At 42.7% G+C, this 27,733-nt stretch overlaps 1 protein-coding gene across 1 annotated transcript; it reads right to left on the bottom strand.

The window, feature by feature from the left end:
* Positions 1 to 8,508: 8,508 nt before the first annotated feature.
* Positions 8,509 to 10,051, bottom strand: LOC123058586 (protein DOG1-like 3). Its single transcript, XM_044481294.1, has one exon. The coding sequence runs from the start codon at positions 9,569 to 9,571 to the stop codon at positions 8,681 to 8,683; it is 891 nt and encodes a 296-aa protein (XP_044337229.1). The 5' UTR covers positions 9,572 to 10,051; the 3' UTR covers positions 8,509 to 8,680.
* Positions 10,052 to 27,733: the final 17,682 nt, after the last annotated feature.

Here is a 27,733-nt window from a genome sequence, read left to right as displayed (position 1 = left end):
CCATCCAGCTCAAGCACGAGTTCTAGCTCATTTTGCTGCGATTTTCGATCTCCTTGCTCAAAGCACCTCTCACAAAACTGCTTTTGGGGGATTGTTCCTTGGTATGTGACTCCTCCATTGGTCCAATTAGTTTTTGTTCTAGTGCTTTATTCATTGCAAATTTGTGCTACCTAGGTGACCATGTTCTTGAGCTTGCATGTCAAATTTATAAGGTTCCAAGTAGTTCTAATGCATAATATAGGTCCTAGGCACTTGTAGGAGTAGTTGCTACCAATTTTGTTGAGATTGGTTCTCTTTTATTTGAAGTTACTAAAAATTTCAGAAATTTTTTAGAAGAAGAAATATGTTTAGGAAAATGTACCAAGGTGGTCCTTCAAGGAAGCAAGGACACAGGCTTGCAATGCGTGATGTTGATGATGAGCCACCAAGGGATGCTCCAGTGCGGCCTTGTGAATGGCCTTCAGAGGACTTCATGGATCGAGCAGGAATTAAGGAAGAATTTAATGCATATTTGCGTAACGCTGATCTTGTGAGCTTCGAGGTGGAAAAGTGCCGCCAGTACCACTATCTCACTAGTTCCTTTGTGAGGAGGTTTGAATTTTCATCTTCACGCAATTCTCAAACTGTCCTGTTTGATCTTTATGAAAATTCTTATACTATGGACTTAAAGGATTTTACCACTGCTTGCAAACTTCCACAATGGGGTAGTACTAGTGAACCTCGCAAATCTGAGTTTAGAGATTTTCTTGCTAGTATAACTGTGGGGGAATCTAGAGATATAGCACAAGCTACCATAGGGAGCATTCATTTTCCTGCTATACATTATTTTGCTCTCTTCATAGGTAGGTGCATAAATGGTAAAGATGAAGCATGTCACATGTGTGTCCCTGACCTTAGTATTCTTAGGAGTGTTGTGTTAGGAGATAAATATTATAATTTGGGAGCCATTGTTGCACGTAGGTTGCATCATAATAGATTTAATGGATATTTCTTTGGTGGAATTTATGCAACCCGTATAGCTAATTTTCTTGGTATAACCATACGTGAGGATGATATTGAGTTGCCTCCTGCTTATTTGGATTATGAGGCTATGGTTCGTCATCATTTTGTTGAGAGGAACGATCAGTTCCTCCAGTACCGACTAATCTTTGATAGATGACGCACCTATCACGTCGCTCTCCCTACTTCTACTTTCTTTGACTTTCAGGCAAAAGGGAGATATTTTATAACCAGAGAGGAGGCGGAAGAGTATAAGAGGAGGGCTGAGATAGCTCGCCTCCAAGCTGCAGCCCACGATGCAATGACTGCTGCATCTCAGTACGACCCCAACTACAACTTTGGATATCCACCAGGCCATCTATGGCATTAGACCAATTTAAGCCAAAAGCCTAAGCTTGGGGGAGTACGTATTTCTCACCGACATTACATTCATGTTCACACACTCATTGCTAGTTGTCGGTGCTCATACTTTTTCATTGTATCATCCATGCTAGTTTATTTCCTTTTTATGCTTTCTTCTTGTGCGTTTGATAAACCTTAAGAAAAACAAAAAAAATAGTTGTATCTTTTAGCTAGTTTTAATTTCCATGCTTGTAGTAGTAATTAAAAAGAAAACCCAAAAAGATTTCATGTTCTTCTTTTGCTTGTTGGGAGCTTTCCCGTGTAAATAGTTTTATTTCTTTTCCTTTCTTTGGGGGTCGATAGGAGAAGACCATAATTAAAATGGCTCTTATATGCATTATTATTGATCTGACAAAAGAGCCCATATTACCTTGTTTTCTCTCTTGAATTGAATGCTTACAGATTCTAGCTTAGCCCAATGCATGTGCACTGTTATTTTATTCACGGTCATGCAAGTGAAAGACAATTATGATGATATATGATGGATTGATTGAGATGAGAGAAGCTGGTATGAAGTCGACCTCTCTTGTTTTTGTAAATATGATTAGTTCATCGTTCCTGATTCAGCCTATTATGAATGAACATGTTTGCAATGACAATTAGAGATTATAGTTGCTTATGCCATGCTTAATTAGCTAGGAGCTTATAATGGTTTACCTTGCGTGCCAACATGCTATTAAAATGGTTGTGATGTGGTATGATAGGGTGGTATCCTCTTTTGAACGGTTCGAGTGGCTTGACTTGGCACATGTTCACGCATGTAGTTGAAACAAAATCAACATAGCCTCTATGATATTTATGTTCATGGTGCATTATATCCTACTCATGCTTGCATTCATTGTTGATTAATTTTAATGCATATTCATGACTGTTGTCGCTCTCTAGCTGGTCGCTTCCCAGTCTTTTTCTAGCCTTCACTTGTACTAAGCGGGAATACTGCTTGTGCATCCAATCCCATAAACCCCAAAGTTATTCCATATGAGTCCACTATACCTTCCTATGTGCGGTATCTACCTGCCGTTCCAAGTAAATTTGTATGTGCCAAACTATAAACCTTCAAATAAACATTCTATTTTGTATGCTCGAATAGCTCATGTATCAACTAGGGTTGTCCGTATCTTCCATATTAGGCGGGTTATTCTCAAGAGGAGTGGACTCCGCTCCTCACTCATGAGAAAATGGTTGGTCACCGGGATGCCCAGTCCCATGCTTTATGCAAATCAAATCAAAATAACTACGAACAAAACTCCCCCGGGACTATTATTAGTTGGAGGCACTCGTTGTTTCGAGCAAGCCATGGATTGATGCTTGTTGGTGGAGGGGGAGTATAAACTTTACCATTCTGTTTGGGAACCGCCTATAATGTGTGTAGCATGGAAGATATCGCCATCTCTTGGTTGTTATGTTGACAATGAAAGTATACCGCTCAAAATATTATTCATCTCTATTTCAAAATCGAGCTCTGGCACCTCTACAAATCCCTTCTTCCCTCTGCGAAGGGCCTATCTATTTACTTTTATGTTGAGTCATCATCCTCTTATTAAAAAGCACCAGTTGGAGAGCACCACTATCATTTGCATTCATTACTGTTAGTTTACATTGAGTATGACTTAACTGGATCTCTTTTACCATGAATTACAATGTCTAGTCAGTCCTTGATCTTTAAAGGTGCTCTGCATTTATGTTTTGCGGTATCAGAAAGGGCTAGCGAGATACCATCTTGTTATATCATATTATGATTGTTTTGAGAAAGTGTTGTCATCCGAGATTTATTATTGTTGCTCGCTAGTTGATTATGCCATTGATATGAGTAAACATGAGACCTAAGAGTTATTGTGAATATGGTTAGTTCATAATCTTTGCTGAAAACTTGAATGTTGGCTTTACATATTTACAACAACAAGAGCAAACAGAGTTTGTAAAAGTTTTTCTTTATCACTTTCAGTTTGTCAACTGAATTGCTTGAGGACAAGCAAAGGTTTAAGCTTGGGGGAGTTGATACGTCTCCGTCGTATCTACTTTTCCAAACACTTTTGCCCTTGTTTTGGACTCTAACTTGCATGATTTGAATGGAACTAACCCAGACTAACGTTGTTTTCAGCAGAATTGCCATGGTGTTATTTATGTGCAGAAACAAAACTTCTCGGAATGACCTGAAACTCCACAGAGAGTATTTTTGGAAATAATAAAAAATACTAGCAAAGAATCAAGGCCAGGGGGCCCACACCCGAGCCACGAGGGTGGGGGCGCGCCTGCCCCCCTTGGCGCGCCCCCTGCCTCGTGGGCCCCCTGGAGCTCCACCGACCTCAACCTTGACTCCATATATTCGTGTTCGGGGAGAAAAAAAATGAAGAAGAAGGATTCATCGTGTTTTACGATACGGAGCCGCCGCCAAGCCCTAAACTCTCTCGGGAGGGCTGATCTGGAGTCCGTTTGGGGCTCCGGAGAGGGGAATCCGTCGCCATCGTCATCATCAACCATCCTCCATCACCAATTTCATGATGCTCACCGCCATGCGTGAGTAATTCCATCGTAGGCTTGCTGGACGGTGATGGGTTGGATGAGATTTATCATGTAATTGAGTTAGTTTTGTTAGGGTTTGATCCCTAGTATATATTATGTTCTGAGATTGATGTTGCTATGACTTTGCTATGCTTAATGCTTGTCACTAGGGCCCGAGTGCCATGATTTCAGATATGAACCTATTATGTTTTCATGAATATATGTGAGTTCTTGGTCCTATCTTGCAAGTATATAGTCACCTACTATGTGTTATGATCCGGCAACACCGAAGTAACAATAATCGGGACCACTTCTGGTGATGACCGTAGTTTGAGGAGTTCATGTATTCACCATGTGTTAATGCTTTGGTCCGATACTCTATTAAAAGGGGGCCTTAATATCCCTTAGTTTCCGCTAGGACCCCGCTGCCACGGGAGGGTAGGACAAAAGATGTCATGCAAGTTCTTTTCCATAAGCATGTTTGACTATATTCGGAATACATGCCTACATTACATTGATGAATTGGAGTTGGTTCTGTGTCAGCCTAGGTTATGACTGTTACATGATGAACCGCGTCCGGCATAATTCTCCATCACTGATCCATTGCCTATGAGCTTTCCATATATTGTTCTTCGCTTATTTACTTTTCCGTTGCTATTGTTATTATCACTACAAAACACCAAAAATATTACTTTTGCTATCGTTACATTTTGCTACCGTTACCATTACTATCATATTACTTTGCTACTAAACACTTTGCTGCAGATACTAAGTTTCCAGGTGTGGTTGAATTGACAACTCAGCTGCTAATACTTGAGAATATTCTTTGGCTCCCCTTGTGTCAAATCAATAAATTTGGGTTGAATACTCTACCCTCGAAAATTGTTGCGATCCCCTATACTTGTGGGTTATTAAGAATGAAGTCTTTAATCCACACCGCGGGGTTCGTGGTTCCATCGTATGATTATATATTCACGGGTTTGAACCCTTCTGGGAATTCATGATCCATGACCTCATCAGTGAAGCAATGAGGTTGTGCGGCGCCTCTGTATCGGGCCGTATCACGACGTAGCTCTAATGGAGTCCGTCTGCAGTTTTTAGCCCGCGCATGACTAAGTTTGTCACGTCCGAATAGGTGGTCGTCGTCGCGTGTCAAGGCACATCCTCGAGATCCGTAGATTGATCTGGTATGTCCTGCTTTATTGTTCAGGTTTTGCCGGAGGTCATATGTATGGCCGTGGGCTAATTTACCCCTACCTGTGCGATGAGGCGGGGCGGGCTGGTGTTCGGCGTGAGTTGCCATTTTGTCCCGACCACGTGGTGGTCGGTCAGCCGCATTGTACGATGGTGGTATGTATTCCGGCACCTCCTCGTCAAACTGAGGTAGCAATTTGCGCTTTGGTAACTTTTGGTTGGGCGCTTGAGGCCGTATTCTTCGGCTGCTAGGACATCGATCCATTTATCATTGAGCAGATCTTGATCAGCTTGAAGCTGCTGCTTCTTCTTTTTCAGGCTCCTTGTAGTGGCTATTAGCTGACGCTTGAAGCGCTCCTGCTCAAGAGGTTCCTCAGGAACGATGAAATCGTCGGTGCCGAGGCTCACCTCATCCTCGGAGAGCGGAAGATAACTCCCGTCCTCTGAGTCTTCGTTCGTGGCCTATTTACCAAGGCTAACCTGCCCATATTCTCGTTCATCTTGTTCATTAGCTGTTTCAACGGGGTCTTTATTGTCTTCGGCACCTTCTGGAGTGTTATCTTCTTCTGTGCCGGTGTTGCTGTCTTTACTGCGGCGTGACTTAGAGCGGCGCCGCTGACGCTGGCGCTTGGATTGTATTTCGGAAGGTTTATCCTCGGCTGGATCTTCCTTGTCATCGCCGTTGTTCTCCTTTGGTGCATCCACCATGTATACATCATACGAGGAAGTGGTCGTCCAGCGTCCGGTGAACGGCGGGTTCTGGGCCTCTTCTTCTACGGCATCGTCGCCCATACCGTCGATGTCCTCGGAGTCGTAATCAAGTGTGTCGGTTAAATCCTCGACCGTGTCTATGAAGTGGGTGGCGGGTGGCAAGCGAAATTCTCCATCGCCATCCCCTAGTTTGAACCGGATATAGTTCGGTTGTGAGTCCTCCGCCAAGGACAGGTTTTTTTAATGAGTTTAGCATGTCGCTGAAAGGTGAGTGCTGGAAGATGTCTGCGGCGCTCAATTCAAAGATCGATGAACGATCAAGTTTGGCGTCCCGCGGGCTCACATGGTTCGGAACTTATGGCCGGAAACGAGTCCGGAGTTCCGGTGGCACAGGTATCATGTGAGATCAAGTCTATGTGCGGCTCCAACACTGTGGAATCTATGGCCTCTGTGGTGGGGTCGATCATCCCGTCCTTGGATGGCGCAGTCTGCTCTGGATCTAGGACTAGAGCGGTTATGGGAGCTGTCTCCTGGATGCAATCCAATGACAGATTTAGGTCATGTCCCTCGGAGTGACCAGGAGTGGTAGCCGCGGTCTCGAGTCCGGCGAAGATCAAGTCTCCACGTATGTCCGCAACGTAGTTCAAGCTCCCGAATCTGACCCGATGGCCAGGGGCGTAGCTTTCGATCTACTTCAGATGACCAAACGAATTGGCCCGCAGTGCGAAGCCGTCGAACACAAAGATTTGTCCAGGGAGAAAAGTTTCTCCTTGGACAGCGTCATTATTGACGATTGAAGGGGCCATCAAACCTTTTTGGCGACAGCACAGTGGAACTCTTAATGAAAGCACCAATGTCGGTGTCAAAACCGGTGGATCTCGGGTAGGGGGTTCCGAACTGTGCGTCTAAGGTCAATGATAACAGGAGACAGGGGACACAATGCTTTACCCAGATTCGGGCCCCCTCTATGGAGGTAATACCCTATGTCCTGCTTGATTGATCTTGATGAATATGAGTATTACAAGAGTTGATCTACCACGAGATCGTAATGGCTAAACCCTAGAGGTCTAGCTTGTATGGCTATGATAATGTATGTCCTCCGGACTAAGTCCTTCGGTTTATATAGACACCGGAAGGATCTAGGGTTACACAAGGTCGGTTACAAAGAAATGATCTACATATTTTGTCGCCAAGCTTGCCTTCCACGCCAAGGAGAGTCCCATCCGGACACGGGTGTAGTCTTCGGTCTTCGTATCTTCACAGCCCATTAGTCCGGCCCATGGCTAACAGGCCGGACGCCCGAGTACCCCTTAGTTCAGGACTCCCTCAGTCGGTGTCGGGCGCCGAGTGGACGGACGCTTAGGAGGGCTCGGACTCATCCTCCTTCTGCTCGACCTCATCCATGTAGGGGAGCATCTCTGCCTCCTCCACAGCCTGCTGCGCCTCCATTTTCTGTCGGCGACTGCGTCTGGCCTTTGCAGCCGACTCTGAGCGGAGGGAATCGAGGATGGTCTACTTCTCCGCCTATGGATCCGCGTCGCCAGCGTCCCCACATCCTCCTCCTCCGGCTCATCCTCCTCCGGGTCCACTACATACGGAGGTAGCCCCGCAGCGATCCGCTCTTCGCGCCTTATTCGGATCTGCTCAAGGAGCTCCAGTCGGCGCTCCGGTGTTAGAAATGGGTAGCTCCTCACCCGGCGGCGGGAGGGGGGCATGGCTACTAGATGGATGGGGAATGAAAAGTGGCGGCATCGGCGGATAGGTGAAGGAAAATGTGGAGGATAGGATTTCGGTGCCGACGGTCGACTTTTTTTGAATTTCGGTGCCGACGGTCGACTTAAATAAGCAGAATAGGCACTACGCGGCCCGCCAAGCGGCGACATCGATCTAACGGATGAGACGAGTTTTGGACTGTTGAGTTTTCAAACGATTCCGCGTGGGACCCCTTCGTTAGTCGTACGTAGTGGGCACGCTCTGGCGCTCTATATCCGCTCCATACTTAAGCTGGATATAAGGGATGCTGGTCAATCCGGACGTTTGAGACCCATTTCAGACGCGTGGCTAGGTCGAAATTCGATGACGGTCAGTGACCGGGCGACCCGTGACCAGTCAACGATGCCGGCCCGGACGTTTTAGGCGAAGGGTTTAGGGTGCCGGTTGTAGATGTTCTAACACCAAAATCGGCCTCCGACGCCATCAAACGGTGTAGCCCGTCTCAAAAGCTAGACTAGATAGACTATGAGACAGGCTGACACTCCTCGGCGGTCCGTCAGCAGGAAGCACGCCGCGACCAGTGCCTGCCCCCGCCGAGCAGATTAGAACAGAACGCATTGCATGCTCCACGGGCCACGGCCCACGCGTCCAGCATGCGCAAACACGCGCGGCTCCTTCGCCCATGCGGCGGCCACGCCGTACGCGACCAAACCAAAGGACGCGCGCCGCGCGCCGCGCGACGCGAGCGACACCGGGCCATGCGGACCTGGCGCCACCCCCAGATCGCGTCGCGCCACCAGTGCGCCGTGCGCGGCGCCGGGGCGAAAGCGACGGGAAACGGAAGGCGATAAACTAACCGCTCCTCTCGTCTCGCAGTTCCCGTCCGTCTCATTTCCTCCGCTCTTCAGGATTCCAATCCAAGGAATTATGAATAAACTACTACTCCTTCCGTTACGGATACATATATACTACTGTATTGAACAGGAGTAGTAGGAGGAACTTCGACTTTAGAACACAAGCATGCAGTTTGTGCAGGCAGGTTATACAATGGCAGAGAAACAACGATATTAATATCTAGAAATCCAGAATAAACAGATTATTCAGACTCTGTACACTTAAGTTGGCGGCAAAGCAAGCTAGTTGAGGAATGGCGAGCCTGTCATGGTTTTGAGCCCGAGGGGGCGGTCGTCGCTGCGGCTGCGAGCGGCAGACGCGCGTTCTGGGCGCCCTCCTCCTTCCGGCGGCTCCAGTCGCGCACCGCCAGGTGCAGCTGCTTGGCTGCCATCAGCATCTCCACCGCCTGCCGCGGCGTCAGGATCTCCGTGGCCAGCGCCCTGGCCGTCGACATGCGCAGCTCGTCCGCCTCCTCCAGGAGCCTGGCCAGCCCGGCCGAGTAGCTCTCCATCGCCGCGTCCACCTCGGCGGCGAGTCCTCCTGACGATTCTGCTGCCACGGGCCGTCCGGGAATGTCGTCGCGCTTAGCGCTCCGGTCCTGGCCGGCTAATGCTGCTGCCGCCGCCGCGGCGCGCTCCCGAACGATCGGAAGCAGCGGCCGGTCGGCGATGTTCTCCTGCAGACTCGCCAGACGCTCCGTCAGGTAACCCTCGTCGCGCAGCGTGCAGCGGTGGAGGTCGTTGATCTGCTGCAGCTGCGTGGCCGTGATCCCGACGAGGCCCATACCCTCCGCGAGGCCGCGCCCGCGGCCTCTGACGAACTCCTCGATGTCCTCCTCCAAGCCCTCGCCGGAGATTGAGTAGAGAAGCCGGATGGCCAGAGACGGGCGGCAGCCCCCGAGCCAGAGCACGGAGTTCTCAAACGCCGTGCACCAGGGCGGGGCGACGAAGGCCGCGCCGTTCTCGCGCGCCAAGGCACGCCGGCTGGCGGCGTACTCCTGGTACCCGCGCATGCACCTTTCAACCACGGCCCTCAGCTCTGCGTCCGTGGCGCGCCCGGCGGCGGCATTGGCTGCCGCCTCCGCGAGCTCGCGGAGGCCCGCCTGCTGGCCCGCGATCCACTGCTGGTGGAACGCGACGTAGCGTGCCATGTCCATGGCGATCTGGTCTCTCGCGCGCGACAGGGAGTGACGGGACTGACTTGTGAGTAAGCAAGACTGGCCTACGCCAGTGTGACTCCTCCTATGTACACGCCCTGCTCCTCGGAGCAGTTTTGTCTTCTCCTATGCTCTGAATCTCTAGATTCTTCTAGTATGGTTCTTGTGGTTTGTTTATGTCTTGTACTCCCTCCTTCCAAATTACTCGTTTTGGTTTTAGTTCAAATGGAGAGAATAGTATCAAAAAAACGTTTTACATTTCAGGACGGAGGTGAATCAGGTGTGGTGATGGCTCTCTCTGCATGTCTAGTCAACAATACGTACATATCTAGACGTAATTTGAATTGTATTTAAACCATACTGCCAAGTTATAGAACCAGTTCGATATATTTTTTAAATTCAGACACCAAAGTGAACATAGATGGCGAGTTGAAGCAGCACTAGTATTATTACCTCATTTTATTTTCTTCAAAATTGACGCATTGGTTGCTCCCATCGAGTACATGGAAGGCCGGCCATATTGCATGGTTGTGAAGTGCAAGCCAACCACGTAAAGGCCTCACACATAGGCAAATTGAGGTGGGCTAATTCGTTACCTGGCTAAATAAATACTCCTTCTGTCTCAAAATATAAGAACGTTTTTAACACTACATTAGTGTAAAAAAAATGTTCTTATATTATGAGACGAAGGGAGTATATGCTAGTGAAATTTTTGTAAAAACATGTTTTCTAAAAAGTAATGGATTAGTGGCATGAGAATTATTTGTGACTGGGCAGATATGTATTGTGCCCGGCAAAAACATATTTGCAAGGAGTTTGCCAAAGGCTTTCTCATTCGGAAAAAAACAATTTCAAGTATATTTCCCTTCTTCATTCTATGCTCGGATGATTGCCGCTTGTCTGAATTTCATTGTTGTGGGTCCCGTGTGTGTTCGAATAAGATTGTTTTAGGAAAATAAAATTAAAACAAAAACAAAAATAAAAATTGAAATAAAATCTAAAACAAAATAAAAAATATTAAATTTTCTGTGGAAGAATGAATTTGTACAAAAAGAATGAAACAAAATTACCCTTTCGAAAGAAAGAAAATAAAAAGTTAAAATAATTAAAACAATGAAACCCTTTAAGAAGAAAGAAAAAGCTTTAAAAACTTGCACACAACGGTGCACTGAAATTGCATTGGCATTGGTATTACCATTTTTAAAAGAAAAGAAAATGGAAAACAAAATCTAATCTAATCTAAGAGTAACAAAATTTGCACAAAATATAAATAAAAATTGCGCTTTCGAAAAATATGCAAGAATAAACACATAAAAGTGATTTTTTTGCAAAACAAAAAACTAAGAACGAATGAATTGGTGACATTGGTATTACCCTTAAAGTATAATGAAAATGGAATAAAACTAAAATAATATCAAAATAATGAAGTTTTCTAAAATATAATGAATTACGGGTGTTTGTATTTCCTTTAAGAAGAAAAAAAACTAGCACAACTTGCACTGAAATTGCACTTTTTGTAAGGAAAATGTTTGAAAACAGCGCACCGGCCGCGCTGCGTTGGATACCAACAGATCATGTGGTTGTGCGTTATCCCGAAAGGGGTCAAACCTTATCACTTCGCACATGAACCTCCACCACTCGTTCCCTCGTTCGTATTCTCCCCTCCACGCCATCGTCTTCTCCATAGAGCACACATGAGCCTGATTCCTCTTAGCTGGCGTGCACCAAGTCACTGCAGGCGTCGAAGACGAAGAGGGATATCACCAGGGGTCAGACGCCGGCGCCGGAGACAACATATTGGACCACTGCGATGGGGACGCCATTTTATTGCTGGAACGACCACCGGCGGAGCTGCAACCATGCGCCCGAAATGCTAGAACCAGTCGTCAGAAGAGCTACAACCAAGGGCACCAGCAATGTTGGAACCGGCCATCGCCAGAGCTGCAACCGACCGCGACAGAGCTGCAAACGGCTGTCAAAAATGCTGGAAGCAGCCACTAGAATTGATGGAACTAGCACCAAAAGAGCTACAAAACCCAGCGCCGACATGATGGAACCTGCTGTCGTCGAAGCTACAACCGGGCGCCAAAATTGCTAGAAACGACCATCGGCCGAGCTGCAACTGGGGAGCAGCATGGCATGACAGGCGGTAGATTTGGTGGAACCTGTCATCATAAAATCTGCAATCGTAGGACGTGGTGCTGTAACCGTGTGCAGTGGTGCAACCAGCGGCAATGGCAGAGATGCAATGGTGCACGGTGGCTCGACAAGTTTTTTGGCTACGACCGGTGGGCCGGTGGTCGGGGATGCTACCATCGGCTACTGGTTTTGCTACAACCGAGCAAAACAAGGTTGCAACGGGTGATCATGGGAGTTGCATGCTAGCGGCGACGACCGACTTCGAACTGCAACCGACGGCGACAAGAGTCGATGCACAGAGATGGGCGAAGTTGCAACCATGGATGACATAATTGCAATCGTTGTAGTCAGTGCTTCGATTGTGGGAGACGAAGCTGCAAGCAGCGGCCGGTTCTTGTCATCAGTTTCATGTAGCATCATCACAACATCACTGTGGGAAGGAGTGGGAGGGAGGAGAGCACCGAACACTGGGCCGATAGGAGCAAACGACCAGTCACCGAGAGGAGGGGCGGTGGAGGAGCGGGGGAAAACAGGAAGGAGAGATGTGAAGTCAAAGGAGAGGAAGATGATGTACCTACAGGGGTGAGATCCAACGGTAAATGATGTAGGCAATCGTGCGGCTGCGGGCCGGCTGGCCCAAATTTGTGCCGGCGGGCTGACGCCTAGTAGTCCTTTTTTGTAATATATAAAGAATAATCATATAATTGTAAATTTTTGGCACATATTATATAGTATTTGTATGTATATTTACACTCATCCAACATCCTAAAATACCCACAAAACAAAACAAATAACTAATAAAGAAAAGGAAAGTAAAAGTAAAACATAAAAACATAAAACAAAGGAGAAAGAATAAGGCTATTTCGAACTAGAATGGGCTTGAGGGCATTAAAGAATTGATTGGCTCGAATATGGGGTAAGTGAGAAAAAGCCCAAGACAACACACAGACTAACCTAGAAAGAAAAAGGTACACAAATCTTAAAGAAGAATTCAATGGCCCAAAAAATTGACTGGCCCAAAATTAATTTCTAGGCAACTGAAATATAGTAGCTAAAGTGGGAAAGTGTTTTTAGTCGGTGCGGACTTTCATAGGTTTGTGGCTCACAGCTGGCTTGCATCGTCATCCACGCATGGATTTTTGGTGTCTTGTTTATCTGATGTCAAGTTTTTGTTTTGTTTAAAAAAAACGAGTATGTGGTTTAATTTCTTCGGTGTGCATGAAAACTTGTTGTCTGGTCCTACGTGCTTGACATTCTGAATTACCGAGAGCGCAAGATCGCCTCAATTAAAATTACGTAGAAATATGGAGTATTGTTGATGTCGTATAATGCAGGGAGACCGACACATAGTTTTTGAAGCTGTGCAAAAATATGTGACTACTCTTAACTACTATTTGAATTGTGTTGGCTCATAAATTACATAAAAATAATCAAATTCTTTCTTCAAAGTATCTAAATTAGGTTCAACTTTATTGTTTTGATTGTTCTCCATCCAGTGGATATTTTTCATATTGACCTACATATCTAGCATGTACGAGGAACATTCAAATTGGTTTTTCTTTTCATGAATGTTTATGAAATATTGACTGAAAAATTGATGTTTGAATGCACCCTTTAAAAATGTACTTTTGAATGTTACTTGAGAATAATGTTTGGTTCGCCCAAAAAAACTGTGCAAATTGTTGCGAGTCATTTCATATCATCTCAACCAATTCAGACCATCGTACTTATTCCCCACAAAAAAGATCATTATACTCATTTACCTTGCCATATGAGATGGTTGTGCGAGACCGGACCAAGAAATGGGATATAGTGGCTACAATGCAAGGTGCTTCCAGATGAGTGTTTAAATACAGAATACAGTGTCTCCATCACAAGTTTGTAAGTCGCCTAAACATCATTAAGAAAAGTATTGTTTGCCATGTCTTGTTCCTTTTATATCATCTCAATTGACAATATTTCAATCAATGCACTCATTTTACGCTCTTGTGAGATGATTGTACCAAACTGGAGCAAAAAATGGACATGTTGTGTACAATACAAGATGCTTCTAGATAAGCCTTTAAAGAAAGAAATCAGTTACTTCCACCAAAAGTTTGTAACGTTTGCATAAACATCATTATGAAAAAGTGTCGGTATCCCTTTTATTTTCATTTATCATCTCAACCATTGACACTCCAAGCAATGTGCTCATTTAACCCTCCGTATGAGATGGTTGTGCCACATCAGACCAAGAAATTGGATATGCATGTATAATGCAGGAAGCTTCTAGATGGGCGTTTAAAGAGATGAACATTTATTTCCACTAAAAAGTTGTAACGTTTCACTAAAAAAACATTATCATCATTGTCGTTAATGATGGGAGTTACAACTATTGATGTTGTGTGCATAAACCCTATTGGATGGTGGCGGCGTAATTTCAGTCCTGTGCAAACAGATGAGAAATGAAGAAGGTATGTCTCCCATAGAGAGAGTTTCAGTGAGGTGCGAACTTTCATGTGTATGTTGTCATCTATGTGTGCCTTTGTGTTTGGCATTTTATCTGACTCTGCTGTCAATTTATGTTTTGTTTCCCATTTTTTCGGGGAGTATATGGAAACTTGTGGTGTGATACTATGTGCTTGATATTCTGGATGAAAGTAATTGCAAGATCAGCAATAGATTACCATGGAGAACACCTCAGTTACAATCCCGACAAAATCAGGGATACTGCAGACGCAATATGATGAAGGGAGACAAACACGTTTGGAAGCAGTTCAATTACTTGCAAATAAACACATATTGATGTTTTCTGCAATTTGTTACCACTCTTAACCGCTCTTTAAATAGATCGTGCTTATAAGTTATACCAAAAAATCAAATTACTTTTTCAAAGCATAATCTATATTAGGTTTCAACTTGAGTGTTTGAATTCTTCTCCATCCGGTGGATATTTTGCAGATTTACACACATATCTTGCATGTACAAGGGACATTCAGATAGGATTTTATTTTCTTGCATGTTTATGAAGTATTGAATGGACATGTAAGCATTAAATTGGTGTTTGAATGCACCCATTGAAAAAAATACCTTTGAATGTTGTTTGAGAATAGCATTTCGTTGAACCAAACTTGATTGTGGAACAAACTTATAGCCATTTTCCATTCATTTTACATCATCACAACCCATGACGTTCAGTTCATTGTACTCATTTGCTCGGACGTTGTTAAGATTATTGTACTCATTTACCTCTCCATATGAGATACTCCCTCCATTCACTTATACAAGGCCACTTCATATTTTTATGCCTAGCTTTGACCATTAATTTTACCAACAAAAATTTGAGTTATATGTCACAAAAAGTAAGTCATTAGATGTACATTTCAAAGAACTTACTAATGATATACTCTTGATGATATAGATTCCATATTTTTTTGACCAAAATTACAAGTCAAAGTTTGACATGAAAAACGAAGTGGCCTTGTATAAGGGAATGGAGGGAGTAGTTGTGCAAGGTGCTTCTAGATGAGTGTTTAAATTCAGAATAAATTGTCTCCATTGAAATAAAAATACGAGCATTTAAAGAGATAACATATTTATTTCAACCAAAATTTGTAGCATTTCCCTAAACATCATTAAAAGATTTGTTATTAAACATGTTCATTTCCTTTTATATCATTTCAACTGATGACACTCCAGTCAAAGTACTCACTGGCCCCTGTATGAGATGGTTGTGTGGACCAAGAAAATGGATAACATGTGTACAATGCAAAATGCTTCTTGATGACTCTTTAAAGGGAGAAAACATTTATAGTTGAACCAAAATTTTGCACAGTTTGCCAAAACATCATTATTATCATTGTCTCGTGTTTGTTGTGTATCATCTCAACTAAAGGTGTTCCAGTCGATGTACTCATTTACCCTTCCATATGGGATATTTGTGTCAGAAGAGACCAAGAACTTGGATGTCATGTGCACAATGCAATAGATGAGCTTTTAGAGAGAGAAAACATTTGTTTCCATCTGAAGTCTGTAACAGACACCTAACCATCATTATGACTATTATTATTTCGAAAGTCCACTTCTGCTGCCAAGCTCAAAAGTGCTTGGGTTGAATAGTAAAATTCAGAAAAAATTAAAGGAAATTAAAAAATTATTTTTTTGTAGCAGCTTTGACAAATGTTTTGAGTGCTTAAATTTTTTAATCATGAAATTACATTCGTGGAAGTCATGGCAAAAAAAATCAGCGCTACAAAATGCTTTTGAAATGGCATTTTTGGAGCGTCATTTTTTCATGAATGTCATTTCATGATAGAATTTTATAAAACACAAAACATTTGTCAAAGTTTGCCACAAAAAATCATATTTTTATGTGTTTACCTTTTTATTTTACCCTTCTTCAGGGAGCATTTAAGTTCGGGATCAGATAGTCCGCATCCTTGTTGTTTGCCTTTTCATGTTTCTTTCATGTCATATCAACTAAAGATGTAATAATCAATGCACTCACTTACCCTTCCATATGAGATGGTTGTGCCACATATGGGAAGCTGGATATGACACGCAATGCAAGATACTTCTACATGAACATCTAAAAGGCAAAAACTTTTGTTGCCACCAAAACTTTATGTTCACATAGTTTTCATTAGAGCCATTGTATTTACCCATTTATTTTCCTTTTATATCATTTCAACCAAAGCACACTACAATAAGTGAAGTCGTTAAACCCATTTGGATGCGATGATTGTACCAGACTGGGACAAGAAGTTGGATACAATGTGTACAATTCAAGATGTTTCTTAAGCATCTAAAGAGAGAAAACTATCGTTTTCACAAATACCAATGTTTCTCACTATGGCCCCATTGTCATTAGCCATTTTATGTTATGTTTATATCATCTCAATAAAATGTGCTAATGAATGTGTACTCATTAACACTTCCATTGGAGATGCTGACTTTGTTGGGTTTCGTAGTAATTTCAAAAAATTTCCTACGCACACGCAAGATCATGTGATGCATAGCAACGAGGGGAGAGTATTGTCTACGTACCCAACGCAGACCGACCGCGGAAGCGATGACACGACGTAGAGGAAGTAGTCGTGCGTCTTCTCGATCCAACCGATCAAGTACCGAAACTACGGCACCTCCGAGTTCGAGCACACGTTCAGCTCGATGACGATCCCCGGACTCCGATCCAGCAAAGTGTCGGGGAAGAGTTCCGTCAGCACGACGGCGTGGTGACGATCTTGATGAACTACAGCAGCAAGGCTTCGCCTAAACTCCGCTACAGTATTATCGAGGAATATGGTGGCTGGGGGCGCCGCACACGGCTAAGGAATAGATCACGTGGATCAACTTCTTGTACCTTTGGTGCTAGCCCTGCCCCTCTATTTATATGTTGAGCCCGGGGTCGAAACTTGGAGCAAAAGCCTCCTGAAAGTCGGTTTTGCCCGAAAGGCAAGAGTCCCACTCGGACTCCAGGACCAAACGCCACAATCCTTGGCGTCTGGCCCAGACGCCATGGGCCTCGGCGTCTGGCCCAGGGCCAGACGCCAGGGTCTCCGGCGTTTGGCCCCCTGGCCTCCGCAAAACTCCTTTTGCACCGACCTAAAGCCTCATGGGCTTGACCCCTTGGCCTAACCATATCATCCAATATATGAATCTTTACGTCTCGACCATTTCGAGACTCCTCGTCATGTCCCCGATCTCATCCGGGACTCCGAACTCCTTCGGTACATCAAAACATGTAAACTCATAATATAACTGTCATCGTAACCTTAAGCGTGCGGACCCTACGGGTTCGAGAACAATGTAGACATGACCGAGACACGTCTCCGGTCAATAACCAATAGCGGGACCTGGATGCCCATATTGGCTCCTACATATTCTACGAAGATCTTTATCGGTCAGACCGCATAACAACATACGTTGTTCCCTTTGTCATCGGTATGTTACTTGCCCGAGATTCGATCGTCGGTATCCAATACCTAGTTCAATCTCGTTACCGGCAAGTCTCTTTACTCGTTCCGTAATACATCATCTCACAACTAACATATTAGTTGTAATGCTTGCAAGGCTTATGTGATGTGTATTACCGAGAGGGCCCAGAGATACCTCTCCGACAATCGGAGTGACAAATCCTAATCTCGAAATACGCCAACCCAACATCGACCATTGGAGACACCTGTAGTACTCCTTTATAATCACCCAGTTACGTTGTGACGTTTGGTAGTACCCAAAGTGTTCCTCCGGTAAACGGGAGTTGCATAATCTCATAGTCATAGGAACATGTATAAGTCATGAAGAAAGCAATAGCAACATACTAAACGATCGGGTGCTAAGCTAATGGAATGGGTCATGTCAATCAGATCATTCTACTAATGATGTGACCTCGTTAATCAAATAACAACTCATTGTTCATGGTTAGGAAACATAACCATCTTTGATTAACGAGCTAGTCAAGTAGAGGCATACTAGTGACACTTTGTTTGTCTATGTATTCACACATGTATTATGTTTCCGGTAAATACAATTCTAGCATGAATAATAAACATTTATCATGATTATAAGGAAATAAATAATAACTTTATTATTGCCTCTAGGGCATATTTCCTTCAGTCTCCCACTTGCACTAGAGTCAATAATCTAGTTCACATCGTCATGTGATTTAACACCAATATTCATATCTGTATATGATTAACACCCATAGTTCACATCATCATGTGACCAACACCCAAAGGGTTTACTAGAGTCAATAATCTAGTTCACATCGCTATGTGATTAACATCCAAAGAGTACTAAGGTGTGATCATGTTTTGCTCGTGAGAGAAGCTTAGTCAACGGGTCTGTCACATTCAGAGCCGTATGTATTTTGCAAATATTCTATGTCTACAATGCTCTGTACGGAGCTACTCTAGCTAATCGCTCCCACTTTCAATATGTATCCAGATTGAGACTTAGAGTCATCTGGATCAGTGTAAAAGTTTGCACTGATGTAACTTTTACAACAAACTCTTTTATCACCTCCATAATCGAGAAACATCTCCTTAGTCCTTACTAAGGATATTCTTGACCAATGTCCAGTGATCTACTCCTAGATCACTATTGTACTCCCTTGCCAAATACAGAGCAAGGTATACAATAGGTCTGGTACAAAGCATAGCATACTTTATAGAACCTATGACTGAGGCATAGGGAATGACTTTTCATTCTCTTTCTATTTTCTGCTGTGGTCGGGATTTGAGTCTTACTCAATTTCATACCTTTGCAACACAGGCAAGAACTCTTTCTTTAACTGTTCCATTTTGAACTATTTCAAAATCTTGCCAAGGTATGTACTCATTGAAAATCTTATCAAGCGTCTTGATCTATCTCAATAGATCTTGATGCTCAATATATAAGTAGCTTTTTACTGAGGTCTTTTCTTTTTAAAGAACTCCTTTAAAACACTCCTTTATGCTTTGCAGAAAAATTCTACATCATTTCTGATCAACAATATGTCACTCACATATACTAATCAGAAAGGCTGTAGTGCTCCCACTCACTTTATTGTAAATACAGGCTTCATCGTAAGTCCATATAAAACTATATGCTTTGATCAACTTATCAAAGCGTATATTCCAACTCCGAGATGCTTGCACCAGTCCATAGATGGATCGCTGGAGCTTGCACATTTTGTTAGCACCTTTAGGATTGACAAAACCTTCTGGTTGCATCATATACAACTCTTCTTTAATAAATCCATTAAGGAATGCAGTTTTGACATCCATTTGCCAGATTTCATAAAATGTGGCAATTGCTAACATGATTCAGATAGACTTAAGCATCGATACGAGTGAGAAAACCTCATCGTATTCAACACCTTGAACTTGTTGAAAAACTTTTGCAACAAGTCGAGCTTGGTAGATAGTAACACTACTATCAGTGTCCGTCTTCCTCTTGAAGATCCATTTATTTAACATGGCTTTGCTGATCATCGAGCAAGTCAATCAAAGTCCATACTTTGTTGTCATACATGGATCATATCTCAGATTTTATGGCCTCAAGCCATCTCGCGGAATCTGGGCTCATCATCGCTTCCTCATAGTTCGTAGGTTCATCATGGTCTAGTAACATGACTTCCAGAACATGATTACTACACCACTCTGGTGCAGATCTTACTCTGGAAGACCTACGAGGTTCTGTAGTAACTTGATCTGAAGTTTTATGATCAATATCATTAGCTTCCTCACTAATTGGTGTATTTGTCACAGGAACTGATTTCTGTGATGAACTACTTTCCAATAAGGGAGCAGGTACAGTTACCTCATCAAGTTCTACTTTCCTCCCACTCACTTCTTTCGAGAGAAACTCCTTCTCCAGAAAGGATCCATTTTTAGCAACGAATATCTTGCCTCCGGATCTGTGATAGAAGGTGTACCCAACAATTTCCTTTGGGTATTCTATGAAGACGCACTTCTCCGATTTGGGTTCGAGCTTATCAGGATGAAACTTTTCCACATAAGCATCGCAGCCCCAAACTTTAAGAAACGACAACTTGGGTTTCTTGCTAAACCACAGTTCATATAGTGTCGTCTCAACGGATTTAGATGGTGCCCTTTTAACGTGAATGCAGCTGTCTCTAATGCATAACCCCAAAACGACAATGGTAAATCAATAAGAGACATCATAGATCGCACCATATCCAATAAAGCGCGGTTACGACGTTCGGACACACCATAACATTGTGGTGTTCCAGGTGGCGTGAGCTATGAAACTATTCCACATTGTTTTAATTGAAGACCAAACTCGTAACTCAAATATTCGTCTCCGTGATCAGATCGCAGAAACTTTATTTTTCTTGTTACGATGATTTTTCCACTTCACTCTGAAATTCTTTGAACCTTTCAATTATTTCAGACTTATGTTTCATCAAGTAGATATCCCCATATCTGCTCAAATCATCTTGTGAAGGTCAGAAAATAATGATACCTGCTGTAAGCCTTTCATCGGACCACATACATCGGTATGTATGATTTCCAACAAATCTGTTGCTTGCTTCATTGTTCCGGAGAACGGCGTTTTAGTCATCTTGCCCATAAGGCATGGTTCGCAAGCATCAAGTGATTCATAATCAAGTGATTCCAAAATCCCATCAGCATGGAGTTTCTTCATGCGCTTTACACCAATATGACCTAAACGGCAGTGCCATAAATAAGTTGCACTATCATTATTAACTTTACATCTTTTGGTTTCAATATTATGAATATGTGTATCACTAAGATCGAGATCCAATGAACTATTTTCATTGGGTGTGTAACCATATAAAGTTTTATTCATGTAAACAGAACAACAATTTATTCTTTTACTTAAATGAATAACCGTATTACAATAAACATGATCAAATCATATTCATGCTCAACGCAAACACCAAATAACACTTATTTAGTTTCAACACTAATCCCGAAATTATAGGGAGTGTGCGATGATGATCATATCAATCTTGGAACCACTTCCAACACACATCGTCACTTCACCCTTAACTAGTCTCTGTTTATTCTGCAACTCCCGTTTCGAGTTACTAATCTTAGCAACTGAACTAGTATCAAATACTTAGGGTTTGCTATAAACACTAGTAAAGTACACATCAATAACATGTATATCAAATATACTTATGTTCACTTTGCCATCCTTCTTATCCGCCAATCACTTGGGGTGATTCCGTTTCCGGTGACCAGTCCCTTTGCAGTAGAAGCACTTAGTCTCAGGCTTAGGACCAGACTTGGGCTTCTTCACTTGAGCAGCAACTTGCTTGCCGTTCTTCTTGAAGTTCCCCTTCTTCCCTTTGCCCTTTTCTTGAAACTAGTGGTCTTATCAACCATCAACACTTGATGTTTTTCTTGATTTCTACCTTCATTGATTTCATCATCACGAAGAGCTTGGGAGTTGTTTCCGTTATCCCTTGCATATTATAGTTCATCACGAAGTTCTACTAACTTGGTGATGGTGACTAGAGAATTCTGTCAATCACTATCTTATCTGGAAGATTAACTCCCACTTGATTCAAGCGATTGTAGTACCCAGACAATCTGAGCACATGCTCACTAGTTGAGCGATTCTCCTCCATCTTTTAGCTATAGAACTTGTTGGAGACTTCATATCTCACAACTCGGGTATTTGCTTGAAATATTAACTTCAACTCCTGGAACATCTCATATGGTCCATGACGTTCAAAACGTCTTTGAAGTCCCGATTCTAAGCCGTTAAGCATGGTGCACTTAAACTATCAAGTAGTCATCATATTGAGCTAGCTAAACGTTCATAACGTTTGCATCTGCTCCTGCAATAGGTCTGTCACCTAGCGGTGCATCAAGGACATAATTCTTCTGTGCAGCAATGAGGATAATCCTCAGATCACGGATCCAATCCGCATCATTGCTACTAACATCTTTCAACACAATTTTCTCTAGGAACATATCAAAATAAACACAGGGAAGCAACAACGCGAGCTATTGATCTATAATTTGCAAAATACTACCAGGACTAAGTTCATGATAAATTTAAGTTCAATTAATCATATTACTTAAGAACTCCCACTTAGACAGACATCCCTCTAATCCTCTAAGTGATCACGTGATCCAAATCAACTAAACCATGTCCGATCATCACGTGAGATGGAGTAGTTTCAATGGTGAACATCACTATGTTGATCATATCTACTATATGATTCACGCTCGACCTTTCGGTCTCCGTGTTCCGAGGCCATATCTGTATATGCTAGGCTCGTCAAGTATAACCTGAGTATTCTGCGTGTGCAACTGTTTTGCACCCGTTGTATTTGAACGTAGAGCCTATCACACCCGATCATCACGTGGTGTCTCAGCACGAAGAACTTTCGCAACGGTGCATACTCAGGGAGAACACTTCTTGATAATTTAGTGAGAGATCATCTTATAATGCTACCGTCAATCAAAGCAAGATAAGATGCATAAAAAGATAAACATCACATGCAATCAATATAAGTGATATGATATGGCCATCATCATCTTGTGCTTGTGATCTCCATCTCCGAAGCACCGTCATGATCACCATCGTCACCGGCGCGACACCTTGATCTCCATCGTAGCATCGTTGTCGTCTCGCCAATCTTATGCTTCCACGACTATCACTACCGTTTAGTAATAAAGTAAAGCATTACATCGCGATTGCATTGCATACAATAAAGCGACAACCATATGGCTCCTGCCAGTTGCCGATAACTTGGTTACAAAACATGATCATCTCATACAATAAAATTCAGCATCATGCCTTGACCATATCACATCACAACATGCCCTGCAAAAACAAGTTAGACGTCCTCTACTTTGTTGTTGCATGTTTTACGTGGCTGCTACGGGCTTAAGTAAGAACCAATCTCACCTACGCATCAAAACCACAACGATAGTTTGTCAAATAGACTCCGTTTTAACCTTCGCAAGGACCGGGCGTAGCCATACTTGGTTCAACTAAAGTTGGAGAGGCAGTCGCCCGCAAGCCATCTCTGTGCAAAGCACGTCGAGGGAACCGGTCTCGCGTAAGCGTACGCGTAAGGTTGGTCCGGGTCGTCTCGTCCAACAATACCGCCGAACCAAAGTATGACATGCTGGTAGGCAGTATGACTTGTATCGTCCACAACTCACTTGTGTTCTACTCGTGCATATAACATCAACATAAATAACCTAGGCTCGGATGCCACTGTTGGGTTTCGTAGTAATTTCAAAAAATTTCCTACGCACACGCAAGATCATGTGATGCATAGCAACGAGGGGAGAGTATTGTCTACGTACCCAACGCAGACCGACTGCGGAAGCGATGACACGACGTAGAGGAAGTAGTCGTACGTCTTCTCGATCCAACCGATCAAGCACCGAAACTACGGCACCTCCGAGTTCGAGCACACGTTCAGCTCGATGACGATCCCCGGACTCCGATCCAGCAAAGTGTCGGGGAAGAGTTCCGTCAGCACGACGGCGTGGTGACGATCTTGATGAACTACAGCAGCAGGGCTTCGCCTAAACTCCGCTACAGTATTATCGAGGAATATGGTGGCTGGGGGCGCCGCACACGGCTAAGGAATAGATCACGTGGATCAACTTGTTGTCCTTTGGTGCTAGCCCTGCCCCTCTATTTATATGTTGAGCCCCGGGGTCGAAACTTGGAGCAAAAGCCTCCTCAAAGTCGGTTTTGCCCGAAAGGCAAGAGTCCCACTCGGACTCCAGGACCAAACGCCACAATCCTTGGCGTCTGGCCCAGACGCCATGGGCCTCGGCGTCTGGCCCAGGGCCAGACGCCAGGGTCTCCGGCGTTTGGCCCCCTGGCCTCCGCAAAACTCCTTTTGCACCGACCTAAAGCCTCATGGGCTTGACCCCTTGGCCTAACCATATCATCCAATATATGAATCTTTACGTCTCGACCATTTCGAGACTCCTCGTCATGTCCCCGATCTCATCCGGGACTCCGAACTCCTTCGGTACATCAAAACATGTAAACTCATAATATAACTGTCATCGTAACCTTAAGCGTGCGGACCCTACGGGTTCGAGAACAATGTAGACATGACCGAGACACGTCTCCGGTCAATAACCAATAGCGGGACCTGGATGCCCATATTGGCTCCTACATATTCTACGAAGATCTTTATCGGTCAGACCGCATAACAACATACGTTGTTCCCTTTGTCATCGGTATGTTACTTGCCCGAGATTCGATCGTCGGTATCCAATACCTAGTTCAATCTCGTTACCGGCAAGTCTCTTTACTCGTTCCGTAATACATCATCTCACAACTAACATATTAGTTGTAATGCTTGCAAGGCTTATGTGATGTGTATTACCGAGAGGGCCCAGAGATACCTCTCCGACAATCGGAGTGACAAATCCTAATCTCGAAATACGCCAACCCAACATCGACCATTGGAGACACCTGTAGTACTCCTTTATAATCACCCAGTTACGTTGTGACGTTTGGTAGTACCCAAAGTGTTCCTCCGGTAAACGGGAGTTGCATAATCTCATAGTCATAGGAACATGTATAAGTCATGAAGAAAGCAATAGCAACATACTAAACGATCGGGTGCTAAGCTAATGGAATGGGTCATGTCAATCAGATCATTCTACTAATGATGTGACCTCGTTAATCAAATAACAACTCATTGTTCATGGTTAGGAAACATAACCATCTTTGATTAACGAGCTAGTCAAGTAGAGGCATACTAGTGACACTTTGTTTGTCTATGTATTCACACATGTATTATGTTTCCGGTAAATACAATTCTAGCATGAATAATAAACATTTATCATGATTATAAGGAAATAAATAATAACTTTATTATTGCCTCTAGGGCATATTTCCTTCAGACTTATCATGGATATAATCCTGACAATGCATATAGGGGTGTTTACGAAGTAGTGTAATGGCTATAAATGATGCAAATGAGAGTACACACAAGGAATTATGCAGGTTTAGACTCTTAGCGGTGGAGGTAGTATCACACTTTCTGTTGATTTTTCTCTCTCATGCGTATATGATAGATTAAGTTATTGCGGACGCAATAGTAGATGTTATCTCCGCTATTTGAAACTATGATTGCAAGTGAAGCTAACCCTCAGCCAGGTGCCCTTGATATGGCTTATATAGAGCGCAACATGACCAGTAGCCAAATAGGCCGATATGATTGTAAGTATAGTAGGCCATTAATTCTCAGCTATTTCTAGACATTACAAGGTGGTAACGGCTGTAATAAATCTATACTGAAGACGCCAAGTAACGCATGCCTTCAATGTGTAATGGAGCTCGTGTGAAATGCATCCATCAATGTGTCTAGCCCGCCTTTTGCTGGACCATACCAATTGGATATTCTTCCACGACTGGTACCCCACTCCGAATGAGTCGTCACCCCCATATTGTTGTTTTATCTTGACCTTAGCATCAATAGGCCTGGGCTTTACCTGGGTCGTATGTAGTTGTGGGCCTATTCGGTGGGGGATTCCTTCGCCATGATCATTTTATAATTCTAATATAACATGTAAAGAACAATATGCTTCTAGATGACAGTGTAAGCGAGGAATTACTTTACTTCTACCAAAAGTTTCTACCGTTTACCTCAAAATCATTTTGACCATTTTTTCTACCTCTTTTATATTTCTCATATATCACCACAATCGAAGATGCTGGAATGAATATAACCATTTATCAATGCATATGAGATGATTGTGTCAAAACATATTCAAAACAAGGATATGTCATGTACAATGCAAGGTGCTTCTAAGTTGACAATATGTCCATTATTTGAACCCTAGCATAATATGGTGAAAGTGTCAAATTTTATATAGTGTAGACCAAGGGATGCACCTATACAATGTTTCATCAAGAGAAATAAGATAAACACTGGCATAATATGGTGAAAGTTTCCAATTTTATATAGTCTAGACCAAGGGATGCACCTATACAATGTTTCATTGAGAGAAAGAAGAAGAAATCTACTACCTATATCTCGGGGGTTCAATAGAAGGTTAGTGTGAATGCAATTATCTTCTTATGTACTCAATAGAAGGTTGACTGGGGCTATCTTTGAAGATTGTACCGTCTTATGCACATATTTAAATCATGTTAGTTTTATCCATAGGAGGCCAATATGGCGGCTGGTGTATTATCTAGTAGATCAGAAGCTTTGAGGACTATTGTTTGGCAATTTGAGCCTTCATATTTCCTAATTGACGTACTAGCAAATGATGTATCCATTTTCCCGCATGAATATAAACCGCCATGATGGTATTCCATCAAAAAATAGAAGCAGAACACAACATTACAAACTTTAATTTCCCCGTTTTCATGTTCTATGTGTGACGTGTGATGCTGCAATGTTTGAGTTTAAAAAACTTTCAACCATTCTATAAAGACCTTTTTTAGTTCCATCTAACAAGTCACTTCATTGTTTAGTTTAATATTTGTAGATCAAAACTGAATTCTAGCAAGGGAGAAACAGATACTTTGCTCAACATATCTTTTCGGTGTTACAGAATGTTGTGCTGATGAGATTAGATCCTACTTTTTAGGTTCTTAGACCTTCCTTCCTATTGATATCATGACCTGCAAATTAGCTATAGAGATTATATAAATATGGTTTCTAAAGAGTAGTTAGTAGAAATTCCCAAATGATTGCACACATGTAACTTTGTAATTATGTGCACACTTTCGTGGTCATTTTGTATATGGGTTGCTTTGTTGCCTAATAGTACTACTCTATTGGGGGCTCAAAGATTCAGGCGTGGATTTCACATGGAATATATGGTCAGTTCATCACCATTGGCTTTGATAATCTATCCAGGAGAAATAGTTCCTATCTAGGAATGCTAAAGTGAGCTTTAAATTCTAATAGTCCACTAAATTTTAGTTTTGACTAGCAAAAGGGCCCGTGCGTTGCAATAGGAGAAAAAAATATCATAATCTCTAATGTAATTATGTAACACTTTTTAATTAAATTTTTGCAAACGTCAGAAATAAAGTTGCATTGAGTCTTTCTTTTTGGACTATGGAATTTGGACGTATCGTAGCAATGTTTGTCATGACCCATTTCAGCTCTCCGATGAAAGAGTCTTTCAATCATTTTTATTTTTGTTGCTCAGAAAAACATGAATATATATATTTAATTTGAGAAGGTGTTTTATCTAATTTTTGAGAATATTTTTAAAATGGAATCATTTTTGTGGTGACTAACATTTTTTTGGAATATTATGTTTCATTTGTAATAGCTTTTTTGAGAGCATCAAACTATGATGCACCCTAAACATAATTTTAAAAATGATTAACATGCAAGATAATAGCATATTTAAAATCTACATATTTTTTCGAGAAATTTTCATATATAACATGTTAGATTTGAAGTTAGGATTTGACAGATATCAGTATTTTTAAAATATTTGAATTTGAAAAAATAAATTAAACAAAGGGGAAAAAGCAGGCCGGGTCGAGCAGCGGTTACGTGGTGCAACCAAAAGAAAAGAAAGAAAAAATAAGGGGGAGAAGGGATCG

This window comes from Triticum aestivum, chromosome 3A (genome assembly GCF_018294505.1).
Source record: "Triticum aestivum cultivar Chinese Spring chromosome 3A, IWGSC CS RefSeq v2.1, whole genome shotgun sequence".
Lineage (NCBI taxonomy): Eukaryota > Viridiplantae > Streptophyta > Magnoliopsida > Poales > Poaceae > Triticum > Triticum aestivum.
The sequence above is the reverse complement of the archived record's forward strand: the minus strand, read 5'-3'. Positions and strand labels throughout refer to the sequence as shown.

Excerpts from the sequence above, each read along its gene's own strand:
- LOC123058586 (XM_044481294.1), bottom strand. The coding sequence starts at position 9,571 with ATGGACATGGCACGCTACGTCGCGTTCCACCAGCAGTGGATCGCGGGC.